The sequence below is a fragment of the Plectrocnemia conspersa genome, unplaced genomic scaffold (assembly GCF_051122295.1).
Source record: "Plectrocnemia conspersa isolate PC_06_02 unplaced genomic scaffold, ASM5112229v1 ptg000009l, whole genome shotgun sequence".
NCBI lineage: Eukaryota > Metazoa > Arthropoda > Insecta > Trichoptera > Polycentropodidae > Plectrocnemia > Plectrocnemia conspersa.
This window is the reverse complement of record NW_028277173.1, coordinates 25,773,392-25,789,673: the sequence shown is the minus strand read 5'-3', so window position 1 is coordinate 25,789,673 and position 16,282 is coordinate 25,773,392. Positions and strand designations below refer to the sequence as shown.

At 30.5% G+C, this 16,282-nt stretch overlaps 1 protein-coding gene across 1 annotated transcript; it reads right to left on the bottom strand.

The window, feature by feature from the left end:
* Positions 1–13,522: 13,522 nt before the first annotated feature.
* Positions 13,523–16,056, bottom strand: LOC148232433 (uncharacterized). Its single transcript, XM_088192221.1, has 2 exons — positions 15,834–16,056; positions 13,523–15,543 (listed from the first exon to the last, which is right to left on the bottom strand). The coding sequence occupies exon 2, from the start codon at positions 15,527–15,529 to the stop codon at positions 13,799–13,801; it is 1,731 nt and encodes a 576-aa protein (XP_088048347.1). The 5' UTR covers positions 15,530–15,543; positions 15,834–16,056; the 3' UTR covers positions 13,523–13,798.
* Positions 16,057–16,282: the final 226 nt, after the last annotated feature.

Here is a 16,282-nt window from a genome sequence, read left to right as displayed (position 1 = left end):
TGCAGCAATCTCCTTAATGTGGACAATTTGCAAAGACGGTAAAGGTAACTTAACTTTTAAAATTAGTCTAGTGATTACTACAATACTAGAACTTTATTAGTGTTTGAGATTGTGTAGTGTTACTAAAAACTTTTTGAGAGTAATGGTTGAATATAATATCTAAAAAACGTTAATTATTAAATTAAATATAGATTAAAATTTATTGTCGTATAGACAGGTTTAGTATAAAAAAACGAATTTAAAAATCAGAAATATGTTATTGCTTCTAGTGAGTCTGTTTAATATTTTTCGCTATTTTTAATAAATCTTCCGATGTAACCAGAGGCGTAAGCCCAATGCGTTACAACAGGATAAATCTGTATCAACTGAGTAAGTCAATCATATATAATGAATACCTAAAGTAAAGTAAATCTATATTAATAATTATAAATTACTATGTGTTATATAATTTATAAGCAATAGATGTTACTGTGGCTGGGTTGTTTTTTTTTTTAATAAAAGCACATTTATTTTAAATAAAAATTCGATTGCCGCTGCCGGGGCTCGAACGCGCAACCACAGAATTATTAGTCTGAGACGTTACGGTCTACGCTATTCCGTCCTTATTAATATATTAAAAAAATATATAAACTGCAAACTACAAATTTTCTCTCCTCAAATATTCTACAAATATCTAAAACATATTTATTATTATAATAAATATATAATTTACATAATTTATTTTATGGTATTATTACTTGAAATATTGCATCTTCTAAATAAGCAATAACTTAATTTGTGATTTTCAAGTCCAATAAGAAGCTGCGAATTTAATTATATATGATTATTTCAAAGTTTCTGAAAATGAAAATTTTAGTGCCCAATCATTGGACGTAAGATTGTTAGGACTTTTATTGAAATTTTATAACAAAAAAAGTTTTATTTAATTAAAAGATTCCATTTTGTTTTACAATCTTTTTGTATACATTTTTTTAAAAAACAACTTTCAACTTAAAACATTACTTCTAAAAATCTATAATTATTAATAAGGCAGTTTTAGTGTCAATATGTATAGAATTCCATATAAAATTAAAATATTGAGAATTAAGAAAAAAAAAGATTTTTATTTCTCAAGAAATTCTTGAGAAAAATTATTTTACACTCATCGTAAAAATCACCATAAAACATTTTACTGAAATTAATACTAGCAAAAATATCCTTGTTGGTATTAAAAATAAAAAAAATTAAAGACAATAAAAAAAAAATTTTTTTATACCAACAAAATATGTACAAAAAAGACCTTAAAATTTTCAGACAATAAAATCCTCTACAAAAATATTTTAAAAACGATTATCCTAAACAAAAAATTAAAAAACACTATATTGCGAAAATTCATTGTTCTGGATTCAACATTTTAATTCCTGGTGTTAAATAAAAAATTTTAAAAGAAAAAAAAAACTTTATTTTACTTTTTCAAGTAACTATTATCAAGTCGATTGCATAAAATAAATTTAATATTTATTTCTTGTATACATATATAATGAAAAAAAAACAAATTTCAACTGAAATTGGCAATTTTAAAAACTTTTAGAATTAAATAATTCTTTTTTGTATTTTTTGCCATATTTATTATCATTATATAGATACTCCTAATTTTTCTTGAGAAAGAACACTTTATACCCATAACACAAAAATATTTTTTAGACATTTTATTGACTTTTCATGTTCATGTTTAAAAAATCCTTATAAAATATTTTAGAAACGAGAATTTCAAACAATTAAATAGGAAACCCCCCTTGTCGTGAAAATTCAATGTCCCGGATCCAAAAGTTTTCAAGCTCTGATGCAAGGTAATTTAATTTCACTTTTCCCGGTAATCATTATCAAGTTGATTGCAGCTATTTGTTAAATTTTCTTTACAATATCTGAAACAATAGAATAACACACACTCACTATGCATTACGCAACTGTTTTACCTCTGTTTTTTTTTATTATTATTTCCACATTAAAAACACTCCTCTTTTATGCTGTGGTGATCGCAATTAAGAACCTCAGAGGCTTTTTTATATACCTATTTATAAAAACGGCGTAACAAATTGGCCAAATTCGCCGATTTGCATACAATATTGAGTAAGCACACCGATCGCTATCGCAATCGCACACGTGGGAAAATCGCATTGTTTGAACAATAAAACAATTTCCCCTGTGTTTTTGCGCATTTACTAACGCAAACACGACATTATTTATGTAATTTATATTCATAATTCGCTCTGGATCTGCTTTAATTGCCACTCGACTTGTATATTCACTCATTCATACGTAATTAAACATGAATATTTAAAGCGTGAAATGACCATCGATAATAAAGCGATTATTCTTGTAAGACACGGGTGAAATACATGTGACAGGTGATTTTAATTAAACATAACTTCTGATCATTTATAATGATACGAAAAATAAATCCCAAAAAAAAAAAATCTATTGAATTAAAACTGATGTTTAAAAAGCTTCTAAAATTATTTGCAAAATATGAGGTATGTGAACCATATCTTCATTTAATTAATCTAATTTTTTATTATATATATAAATCACCTATTTGTTTTTTTTTAATTTGTGTATAAGAAAATGTGTTTTATTTCAAACATTGCAATTGATTTATTTAGCCACAAGAGTTGCATCTAGTAGATAAAAATAATCGTTAAAATCCCTGAATTTCAAAAATATTTTATTATATATTATTGAGTATGTTAGTATTTAAGTTGTTATTTTATGAACAGATAATTGTAATTAATAACAAATTATATATTACACAAATAGAAAAAAAAATCACTTTCAATATTTTTTGCAGAAATATCCGTACACACATGATTATTATGCGAACTAATTTTTACCTTTGCTATTCTAATTAAGTCTTGTTTACTTTTATTTAAAATGCATTTTTTTTAGTTAATCAGATATAATAATTATAGAATATTTTATAATAAAATGTAAGGTGGTAAAAAATTACAACCACATCATTCATTGAACATTTTTTTTATTTGCTCTTGTGTTATTGCGGCGTTTTTGTAATATGAGCTGCTCAATCTTAGGATCGCTAATGGTCGACAGTTTCTAAAATTATACATCTATATATCATTCATGAACGTTGGTTGAATAAACAACTTGATTTGATCCTTGATAAAGTGAAGGATCAAATGTCGCGAGATACCGTCACCGTCCACCAGGAAGTTTACGCACGGTCGCCATTGTTTTTTTGCGCAGGCGTTCCGGAACGGGGAGCACGTCGATTTCCACGGCTGGTTTGTAAGAAACGGCCACCGGGACGGCTTCCCACGACCGGGACTTTTACTTCTGCCCGGGACCACCGACGGACGGGACATTCCCGGCGGGACACGCCGAGTTAGTTCCGGCCTTTAGCGGGACACACGAATTTCACGTTGATTCACCGCAATCAAAGGACCACGTTAAAATATTTATCCAAAGGAATGTAGGGGGAAGGTCTTACCTGCCGCTGCCGCTAATGGACGATTATGTAAAAACCGGTGTGTTTAATAATTTCGGCGATAACAAAAGATTTTTTTTACTACTATACCTAATATAAAAATTTAGGGAATTCGAGCAAAGAAGATCGAAAAACATAATAGTATTTTTTTTCGTGATTCAGAACACCTATTGTGATTTTTTCGCTAATGTCTCTGTTTTGTTGCTTGAATTGGATAAAAAATAAATTATAAGTCTTCAACACCATAACAAAACTATTTTTATTTTAGGTCTTTGGATTACAATTGCATTACCATAATTTAAAAATATTTTCTTCGCCACTAACTTTGATAGTCAATTGAAATCAATATATAAAAAATATTTTTTTTCTTAAATTGATATTTTTCTCATTTTATATACTTTTAAAATAAATATTTATACAATACATTCAACACAATGTTACCAAAAAATCCGATTTCTATCAAAAGCCGCATAAATCGAAAAGCTCACAATGAAACACCACTCTACACAACAGAAAAGGCTCGTGTTTTGTTTGAGGTACTATAACACACAAAAAATGGAGCAGGGTTGACCGTAGTGAGGGTGTAAGTAGTTCCATGCTTCGAGAGGGTAGTTCCTCCTCATCCCCCGAACCGACTAGGCCAAATGGCAAATATTGGCTTTACGTGTTCTGCAGAAGTGTTTGGTCATGCTCCATTATTCGTGCTTTATTGTTGCCACTTGTGGCTGTTGAGTGGTGGACGACTTTCGACTGGAAACGACCTCATTGGAGGCACTTTGGAGCGCTTGAGGTCTCACCAAGGTCAACCGATTTGGTAAAGGGGGTAGAAATCAATATAAATATAATATTTTATGCGGGGTATTATTTAAAAAAATGTTTTTATTGCTCTAGAATATTAAATGACATACTAAATATAGCTTAGTGTATTGCATTTTAACCTTTAAAAACATTCATTCATAATAATTACTTTTCAAAATAAATGTCTGTTATAGCTCCACCTCCAAATCATTTGTAAAAGTTTTGAGGCGGTCGTCTGATAATTACAAAATATAATTCGAACAATGCTTATTAAATTCAAGGCAATAAGTCTTTTTCTGGAAGCTTATAAAATGGTTTAAATATTTGTTTGTGGTAATTGATGGCTGTTGAAAGTTTGTGTGGCTATTATGCAATCCATATTAAAATTTTTTTTTTCATTCAATATATAAATTTTGATTATTATTAATTTTTCATAAAAATTTAATTGCTTCTTTTCAGTTTTTTTTAACTAGTATAAAAATATCAATAAAAATTATATATGCTAACTAAAAAACACTACGATAACAATAAAAATAATTTTAAACTAAAATATAATTAATAGCATAATTAGTTAGACCAGAGGTGACTGCCTAAAAGGTCGTGGATATTTAAGGTCGAATCCCATATTGACTCTAGTTCTTTTAAATTTCTAAACTTCTGGAAGATCAAAATTACGGAGTATTTAAAGAGAGAAATTAAAATCAATATTACATAGTAACATATATTGATTATTAGCTTAAATAATAAAATATATGTTAATGATTTCAATCTGGTGTCTCATTACTTAGTGTTTAACCCATTGTGACGCATTACTTTAATGCTTGTCATATTGTAACGTAAGATTTAATATATAGAATATTACAGTTTTAATTGAAATTATATATTTCACGTTCATATTTATTATAATATACTCATACAAAATATAATCCTTGTCGCACGTCACCCAAACAACCCTCAAATAAATACGTATAAAAATTAATTCAACTCCATTGTCGAGGCAGATGTATCCAAATATTATTATAAATTGCACATAAATACATATACGTTTTCCATTCAGACTCGTATTGCGATATAAATGCATTTTTATTTATGGTTCATTAAAATGTTTTCATGTGAAACGCCGCGGGCATTATGCGTGCGAAATGACACGCATGAAAATATGTTCAGATCACAAAAACATCCCCTTCGATTAACCCTCCGATGGTGATCCGCGTGTCGAATCGCATACCCTCATCTGCCGAGCGTGTCGAACGAGAGACTCCTCGATATGTATAACTTTTATACAAGACCCTAGAATTTATTCATGACTCGGATAAGGGGGATGTAAAAATTTAAAAGTCGTTCTTTTCGGGGTTAAATTTTACACATTTCACCTAAGATTTATATAGAGTAATAAATATTAAGTTTGGAAGAAGCTTAACAGCTTTAACGGCCGTTAAAGTTTTACTAACTCGGAATAGTTTATAGTGGTAATGTTTTATAGTTTATAGTGTAGATGACAAATTTGAATATGTAATAATACTTTGAAGATAAAATGTATAAGGACTATTAAAAAATATATTAAATAAAATTAGTTGAAAATTTTTCTTATATTTTTTATTCAATGGTTAGGAACGTATTTGGACAATTTAATAAATACAGTGAAATTTAAACAGTTTAAAATCATTTTCTTTATGGAATTAAATTTCCCTATATGAAAAAAATATGCCTTCTTGAATAATTAACGATAATAAAAATCATATAACATTATTGTTTTAAATTATATATTTTGCTACAATTTAAGATCTAGTCATGTAACTTGAAGAGGATCATGTTAGATTTCAAATATGAGCTCTTCAGTGAAATAAAAAATATACAACTATGCAATTTTATTTATATAAAATAAAATGAATAAAGTTTTTTTTTCTTAAAATAGTCGTAACTTTTAATTAAGAAATTTACGACGCTTCAATGACAGCCGCCCATAAATATAATGATATTTTTTTCTCAATGTAAAACAGCGGGTGTCGCGTTAATTTTATTTATTTTGCCGTCAAATTATAAACGAAGCGCGTATAAATATTATTTGCCGCATGATGAATTTTAGGAATAACGCAAAGTTGACGCAATAGTTATTTTTGATACATAATGAAAATAATTTATCGTTCGTTGCTCATCGAAGCGGAATGCTCGTTTGGTACTACATAAATATAAAACTTGTCCAATAACAGACATTCAACATTATAGAATCAAACGATAGACTTTGAATATTTTTGGTGGGAGTAAAGCATAAAAATAGAAGAATAGATGATTTGAGTTTAATTTTATTAATCGGCGTGACCTCTTCAGAAAATATAATTTGTTAAACAAACATTAAAAAATTATAGGAATATTTTTGCTAGACATAGAAAAAGCATTTGACACCGTTTGGCTATAAATTATCTAAATATCAACCCTCTGATTATTTTGTACATATCTGTAGACAAAATCAGTAGATGCAGGAATTTAAGTAGACGTCGTATATACGAATTTTGAGTTGTCCAAAGAAAAAAATATATTCCGATATGATTTTTCTGAAATGACATATTTAAAAAAAAATTTCGGAATAGATTCGAGACTATTTTTTCTAGATTTTTTTTTAGAAATAACCACATGAAACTGAATTTAATATTTATTTAATTTGATACATTAAATCTGGTTGTCAAATCAAATACCTAAATTTACTGTTACAAATTTACATTCGTTGAATATTTCCTCTCATGTCTTATATTTATTAAACGTTCAAAAAGTAGTAAAGTCAACAATAATTTAAAACAAATGGAGCGGCGTCAAAAAACTACAATCTGTTCCTTTAAATGATAATGTTTATTGTGAAAGTATTACCTAGAAAGTGGGTGCTTTTGAAGGCAATGTTCCGCTTCTTTTATTTCTGTATGTATAAAAAGGGCTAAAAACACTTATATCAGATTTGGATTCATTATTTGAGGTCGATTTTTGTTTTTTTTGTAAATATATTTTTGCTATGATTTTTTTCCAGAGTCGGGCCCATCATGAAAAACGGGACCTGGATAATTGTCCCCTCTCTCCCCCTCTAGGCAGGCCTAAGTAGGGCATTCGAACCGGGTAGATCCGGAACCGGGTACCCGGTTACCCGCCATGTTTTTCATGGAACCGAAAACCGGGTAATTTTTTATGGGTATCCGGTTAATTTCATTTAAATAATTTTTTCCATTATTTCAAATTAAATGGAAGAGCCGAATCGGCGTTCTTAAACGACTAACGTCTTTGAACGACAAAAAAGGAACAGCACTTAGCGACCTATAGATTTCGAGATAAGCGAATGCATAGATAAGGATTATTTTGAAAGGATGCAGTTGTAAATAAAAATTAATTTTAATGCGTTGTAGGATGAAAATATAACACATTAGATTCGTTAATGTTTTTAAAATATAACTTTTTACAAAAAGAACATGACTAAAACTTTGTTTCTATACCTACATATAATACATATAATAAATACAATCATCTAATTTCTTTTATAATTTTAATAAAATTTATTTCCACAGTATTTTTCATGTACCATTTATATTATTATTGCCAAATATTTGTTAAAATAAATATTTCGGTTTTGTACTGTTACACATGTATGTAGTATTTAAGTATATGTATATATGTACCTACCGATGGAATGTAAAAATATTTCGATTGAGTAAAGTATTAATAATTAAATAATATATTGATTTTATTTCAATACCTTATTTTTCTTAAAAATGATATTAATTATTAAAGTAAAATTAAATATATCACGTCATATTTAATCAAAGATTCAAATATAATAAAAATTGGACTCCTAACGGCTTACAAAAATTACCCGGAACCGAACCGGGTACCCGGTTCTTTCCCGAAAAATACCCGTATAACCGAGTAATGAATTAGGCCAGGTATTTGGATGCCCTAGGCCTAAGCATTAGACTTGAAGAGTTATAATGCAACAGGAAATAACTATATCTACTCGCTTCCAAATAATATTTCTACACAAAAAAATATAATAATGAATATATCCAATAAGCTATATTAAATCTAAAAAAAAACATGTTAACCCATTCATATCATTCCGCTATATTGTCGCAATTATTTTTAACAAAAGATAACCCAAGTCAGTAAACAACGATCGAGTCCTCCGTGAGGAGAACGTTAACGTAATTTACGACCTCACGAGCCGTGACCGTCTCGCCTCTGTCGCATAACGAAAACACATTCGGCCAATTATACACACGTCGGCTAATGAGGCATTCGCCCGGGAGGGGGTTAAAAGCTGCGCGGTGGTGGGGAATCAGTCGATTTGAGGAGGTGGCCCTCGAGATTTTTATCGTGAGATGGACCCTTTGTGTCGGCCCTTTTTGAATTGTTTATTAAAAAGAGAGCCGCCGCGTGTTAAAATCGCCATTATTTCGGCGCGACGGTTCTTTAACCCGCTCGAACCCGACGGCCGAAAAATATTATATTGCCCTACATAATAAAATATAGTTTTAATTAAATATCGTAACTGACAAAGTGTATATTAAGGAACTAGTATCTGACCCGTTAAAAAAATTATATTTATTACTTATATTTTAAGAAGGCTTTTAAAATGGTTAGAAAATATATATAAAATTATGTTAAGTTGGCTTAAAAAATACTTAAAAGAGATCAATTTTAAATCAAATATATACGTTTTTACAAAAATTGTTCTCTAGAGAATGCTGAAAAATATTTATAGCGAAACGTCTAGAGAAAAAAATCGTAGTTAAAAAATAATTAATCATAATTAAAATAATACAACAATATACATATAAAAGAAACTGAATACATTAATGTTAGTGATACAAAAATAATCATATAAACGCAAAAAAAAATATAAATCGATCAAACAATTTTAGTGTATACCTTAAGTCAAAGCAATATTTGTATAGATTGTATATGTTAAACTGCGTTTTTTGATATGAAAAATTTCATGAACAAATATTTTCATGAAAAATATTCATGAAAATATTCTCCAAAAAATGCCGAAAAACATTTTTGCCGAAACGTTGAACGAAAAACTAGTATTATACAACATTAATTATTTGTATACATTTATGGAAATGATATTTAAAAAAAAATACAAAATTAATAAATAATAATCAATCGAGCAATTTAAATCCACATATAAATGTGGGATATAATTTTATATTTCTTTTAAAACGTAAAATTTTATATTTTTAGAATGAGACAATAATAAACCAAGATGCATTCACTGTTTGTAAATGTTTTATTAACTGTATGGCGTATTTGGTTATCATATTTAATTAATTAGTGTAAGTTTTATAATTATGATAGTCGTGCTTAGTCTCAAAAGCGCAATAGACACCCACGCCAAATCAGCGCCGACATTCGAAGGATAATCTCTTACAGCCACCTGAACGGTGTCTGCCTTTTAGCGCAGCATCTCGCCATCGTCTGTGGAGAATCTCCCTTTCCACCCACAGGTGTTCGAGTCTCGTTAGGTCGTAAGCCCGAAGCGTTTAGCATACGAAAGAGGAGAGGTAGGTAGGTGTGTTTGAGCAAGCAACGAGCCGCGATTGTTTGAGAACACAACAGAGGATACCTCTTCCATTCTTCCATTGTGGCGAGGCGACCGCCCCTGTTGCCCTCCAGGACCGGCACCGTGACTAACCTGCCCTTAAACTTGCCCTTTTCCTCTCTTTCATTCCGTCCCGTCTTTCTCTCCTCGTCGACTTGCATATTTGAGGCGTTCGGCATTAAAACTGTCTATACAGACAAGTATTGAGATATTTTTTTATTGGTAGAACGTATAGCAAATTGTACTCTTTGCATTGGTATATCTCAGTTCAGAGTTTAATATTTTTTTAGAATGTTATCTAGATAAACATAACTTAAAGATATGCCATTTTACTTGAATTCACAATCTAACATGACAATAAATAAATCATTAAAATAATACTTCTCTAGTTAGTAGTTAGTGGGGTCTATATATAAAAAAATGTGACATATCCAAAGATATTTTACGATGCAATTATGCTTAGGATTATTTACAAATAAAACGATTATTTTAAAAATATATTAGGAATGGTTATAATGATCAAGAGTAACTTTATAATTTCGACCTAAAAATCAGACTCAGATAATAATGAAATAAGGGTAGCATTACGAATTGTATAATACTAATGTAATTTATTTTTGAAAGGATTTGATCATCTCTAAACCAAGAAGAAACTAAAGGCTATTTTTTTCCAAAAAGCAATTATTGCTCGTTTTTAAACTAACCGACTCGAAGCGCTTTGGCGGCGAAAAGCCGCACAGGTCCATAAATATCCTTTTATGCAAATAGCCTGTCCGACTTTTACGAGGATTCGATTGTCCCGCGAAAAACGAGCGTTTGGTCACACTGGAAACACAATCAGCAATTGCCGTAACTTATTGCGGATTCTTTGCCATCAGCTGAAAATGCCAGCCCGGAGATTCCAGAGATAAAAAACGATGCAGAAATAATATAAGTATATTATATTTGTGTACTAAAAAAATTAAAAAAAAACACTGAAATCGTACGACTGGGATGAAAAATACAATAAATTAGTTGCTGTAATAATTGTTTAATTTACAAAATAGATTTATGTTTATGATACAAAGTACTTTATCCAGTACTTTGTATCATACTTTATCCACTCAAAAACATATAAATCTAGCCAACTCTAAGCTAACTAAAACAGCATTTAATATTTTATTAATTAATATTCTCAACGTCTTTAATAATTATTATTGCCAAATTTAGCAGAAATAATAATTTAATAAAAACATACAAATATAAAAAGATTATTTAATATTTTATGATTAGGCTATTCTGTATTGGTGAGTGCTTATGATCCATATATTCAGAATAGCATAGTTCGTAAGTCTCAGACTGGTAACCCAAAGGCTGCGGGTTCGAGCCACGGCAGCAGATTCAATTTTTTATTTCTAAAAATATACTTTAAACACATACTAATTTATAATTAATTATATAGATGTCAATGATTCCCAGATCAAAGCTTCAATACAAATAAATTTATCAGAATTTAATCAAAAATAAAATAAAAAAGTAAATTTTAAATTATTTAATATATCTTTAATTTTCTTTTGATAGATAAAAATCTAATACTAGTGATAATTTACAGAGCTTTCAAATTATTGAGTATCTTATTAGACTTAGATTAAGAATATACTCAAGAGATATTCTAACATATCCTTGAAGTGACTTTTTATTTTTCATCGCTCATTTCTATACACACCCTTATCTCGAAACAATCAATTAAGAATGTTTATGCGAATTTGTCGACGCGGCTGCACTCTGTCCTCTGGCCAAAGAAAGCGACTTCGGTCAATATATCAACAGCGTAATGGCCGCGTTTGTCACGACAATGTCTGCGGCTACAATGCCCGTTTGCATTACAGTTTTTCCGAAGGGCTCTGGCGGACCGTGTCTCTGTTGTGGGCACACAATGGGTAACCATTGTGCGCTTCGTTTGTATTCAAATGCGCATTGTGCATACGGGCGTGCTCACATAAATACGCGCAGGCCTCTGTGGCATTCTCGACTTGCGTAATGTCGCATTCTCGAGTTGCGCAATGAAGTTTGCCTACTTTCTGTTATAGGGGTACAAAAATAACTGTCACAATCGCCTCAGAAAATAGGTTTAAACCAGTAAAATCAATATTTTTTTGAGGATGATTGAATTATAGCCTACCAGGAAGATGCGTAGCTGATAATAAATACAGCAATGTGAAGCTGGATGGAGAGTGAGCTGATACATACGTCTTGGCTGATCGCGATTGACTCTTAAAGACTTTCCAGAACTCAAAAATAAATTTCTTTAAAAAGAGTGTCACATGCACCTTGAATATTATAAAAAAAATACGCTAATATACAAGAACATATAATAATAAAATATATTCATATAAAGGCGTCTCAAGAACTGTTTAGATTAAGATAAAATATTTTAATATTTGGGGACTCCAAATCATAGATCCCGATTCAAGAATTCTGCGAATTAATGTGTCATAGTAGACATGAATAAGTGAGAGATCGTCAGAGTGAAACGCATTTACATGTGGAGAGAACCACCACTTGCTCTCAAAAGTGTTATCTAATCAGAACATAAAAATGAAATTTTATGACAGAAGTTCGGGATCAGTTGTCGCTACCTGCTTGCTCGGAGACAATATTGTGACTACTTGTTTTTTTAATATGATTCTCAACTAACGAAACTATTTATTATATTTAATTATTTTTATTTAAGTCCTTCATTTATATATTAAAATTAGTATATATTTTTATATTATACTCAGAAAGAAAATTTCACTTCTGTGTAAGCACTTATATACTGCTTTATCTTATTTTTGTATAAAAAGGTTAAAATTGCAATAGTAATATGATCAGCTTCAACATTATTATATATATATATATATATATATATATATATATATATATATATATATATATATATATATATATATATATATATATATATATATATATATATATATATATATATATATATATATATATATATATATATATATATATATATATATATATATGTTTTATTATTCATATTATAAAAGATTAATTTATTATTACTTTTTACGATTTGGCCGTATGTTCTTCTCGAGTTTTATTGTTGTAATAAATCTCACTTTTACATTTCAATCTCGTTATTCATAATATTATATTGCATATGGTCGATTCGTTCGAGCGTTAATGACTTGTACAAATATTAAAGTCTTAATCCGACACGAAACATCTCCAGTCATCTTCAAGCATATTATAATATTCTTATGTGTGTGTGAAGCGGACTATAATCATGTCAACGCGGAAAATCGATAGGCATATCGCTGACAATGGATGACACTTGGCAATGCCAACTTCTGAAGTAAATCATAAGGTATCATACATAAAAACACGCATAAGTTTTGCAATGAAAATATACGATTAGTTTTTAGTTTTATATTATTTTTAATGCAAAGTTTTATAATATAAATTACATCTCATCACCTGATATATTTCATCTAATTTTGAAAAAAAATACAGCATCTTATTGTATGATTTATATACTTTACATGGAAACATTGACTCTTGCTTTATTTTGCCGGCGAACTATTCCTTGCCAAAGACTTATTCATATAAGGTAGGTTCGGGCATTAAGGCCTAGCTAAGGGAGATTTGAAATAAAATAAAAACTATATATCGAAATCAACTAATTTTAATGTAAAGTATACCTATAGATACATTACTATAAAATAAAAACAAAAAATGGCAACTTTTGCCGTAAACAAAAACAAAATTAAACATTTTGTAAAACTCTATCTTTAGGCCTTATTATACTATGGTCGGGTAATAAGGCCTAAGGCTTTAACATACTATAATAATCAAAATATGCATCTTATATTTGGTAATTATGATCAATAATCATAGATATGCATTAATCATGCATGAAGTCTTAAAAAAGCAACAAATTCCTTTGATTAACAGCCATCAGGACACTCAAAAGTGTCCGTATCATCTGCTGACAAACCAACGCACTCCTCGTGATACCACTTGCCGCATTTAGCACATTGCCTCATATCTGCCATCTTATCCTCTTCACAACCATGACAATACCAGCTCACTTGTTTCTGCTTAGTACTACTTCTACCTTTGAGATTCGATGTCTTTATTATTTTCTTTTCTTCTTTGTTTTTGTCAAACATATTTTTAGTGACTGGAGTTCCCCTATAATTTAAGGCTTTTCTCCTAACGATTGGTGTTTTTTCAGTATTTTTGACTGGTGTAGGCATAAGCTGCTTAAATACTGTCCTTTTTATTTCAGCGAGAGGCACATGATCTTCATCATCGTCCGAACTAGAACTACCGTAAACCATAGGGTAAAACCTTCCAGGACGTTTGTTTGGGGTTTGACCAATTAATTCTTCTCCAATTCTTGATGTTGATGGTCCCGATGTTGGTGGCCTAGGGTAGACGAGATATGGCGAATTTTCTTTGTTAACATCGTCAGATACAGGAGGAGCTGGTGCCTCTGTCAGTAAAGATGGTGCAAAAGCTGTTTCTGGAATAGCCTGTGGATTCAATGGATACAAACCAGTTGCCCTGAAGCCGCTTATAGTGTTATTATGGGTCATAGATTTCGACCACACATTTGAGAGAATAATATTAAATCTTGCCTTAGTGAGTTTTTTATCTGGGTTTTGTTCCATAAATGTTAAAACTTCAGCATCCCAATGGTGCTCAAATGATCGAAAGACGGCTTTATCAAGCGGTTGGAGTTCATGAGTGGTGTTTGATGGTAAACAGTATAATGATATATCGAGTGAATCGGCAACTTCAACTATGGATAGGTCTAGGTGACAGGCTGCTCCATCAAATATTAAAAGGCACTTTCCTGTACTTTTGTACCGGGCTAAGTGTTTCAAGAAATCCTTGAAAAGTTCATTGGTCATATAACCCTTTGTAGATTTTTGAACTAATGTTCCCGGTGGAATGTTGTCATATAACTCTGGTTTCAGTCGTTTACCTTTGAAAATGATCATTGGTGGTATTGCAATGCCAAGTGCATTTATACATCCGGCGATTGTGACACTTTCAGCGTGTTCTGAAGACTGTAAGTGCACTATTTTAGCTCCTTTCTTTGCTAAAACAGTTTGCTGATGATGGATCGTTAGACGGCAACCTTTCTCATCCATATTGTAAATTCTTTCAGGATGACTTTTCAAGTCCAAATTATCATAAACTTCACTCAGTCGCTTGAAGTGATCATCAACAATAAATTTATTAAGCTTTTGAGCTCTGGCAGGGTTTATGAATTGAGCTTTTCTTCTAGATATTTCTGGATGTCTTTTCATGAATGCATTAAACCAATCTTTACCAGCAACTTTATGAGATGGGTTGAACTTATGATTGATGTTATTAAGTTCGCAAAATTTAAAGACCAAGCGTCGGAGAATCAGTGGTGTCACAGGCAATCCAATTTCAGCGAACCTTATGATTCTGCTTACAAGTTCAGTTTCCTGGTCGTCACTGAGTATGGATTTTCGACCTAGTGTTTTTTTTAAACTGCCGGTCTGAAGATGATTTCTAATGGTTCTTCTGGGTACTTTATACCTCTCAGCAGCTTTATAGGTGCTCAGTATTCCTCTTTCTACCGCTCGAACAGCCGACACCAAGTCATTTTCAGACCACAATGCTCGTTTGGGAGGCATTGTGATTGCTGTCACTAAAAAAAAACAATAAACAGTTGTCATTACTTTTTATAACACTCCTTGCATTTTAAAAAAGATACTAACTAAAGCTGTGAAATTGATACAAAAAGGAGGATAATAAGGCCTACGATCAAATTTTGTAGGCCTTAATAACCACCGACAACATGTGTAAAGAAAAATAAAAATAATATGATTCGGATCATGATATTATAATTTAAACTTCTAAGGTCATAAAAGTATGAAATGATAGAAATCTATAATGTAAAATAACATAATTATGTGAAATATTTCAAAAAATACTTACGTTTGTAACGGACGATTTTTTGTTATTCGTGTTGCGCAACCGCTTCCCACAATGAACGACGACGCACTGGCGAAATCGCGCGAGCTATCCTGTCGTGACACGTTTGAAGGGCCATCTTTGAGTGTTAGCTACTTATGTTTGTAACCTTGAGTGATTTAAACAAGCTTAAATTGGATTTTTATTACTTAGGCCTTATTACCCGACAGGCTTTATTACCCGAACCTACCTTAATCGTCATATAAGTTATTAATTCTTGCGTTTTAATTTTTTTTGTTGACCAGAAACTGTTCAGGGAAGTCAAAACAAAATTTTTGCTAATCGCAATTCCTAGACTCGGTCATAAAACTTTAATTATTAAACAATATTTTCGAAGTGTTAATCGGAAATATTTGTCTCTTTAATTCTACCTGCTCGAAATATAGTTGTGAATTTAGCAAATTAAAACCACT

What these genes read in the sequence shown, in the direction of transcription:
- LOC148232433 (XM_088192221.1), bottom strand. Translation starts at nt 15,529, where the DNA reads ATGCCTCCCAAACGAGCATTGTGGTCTGAAAATGACTTGGTGTCGGCT.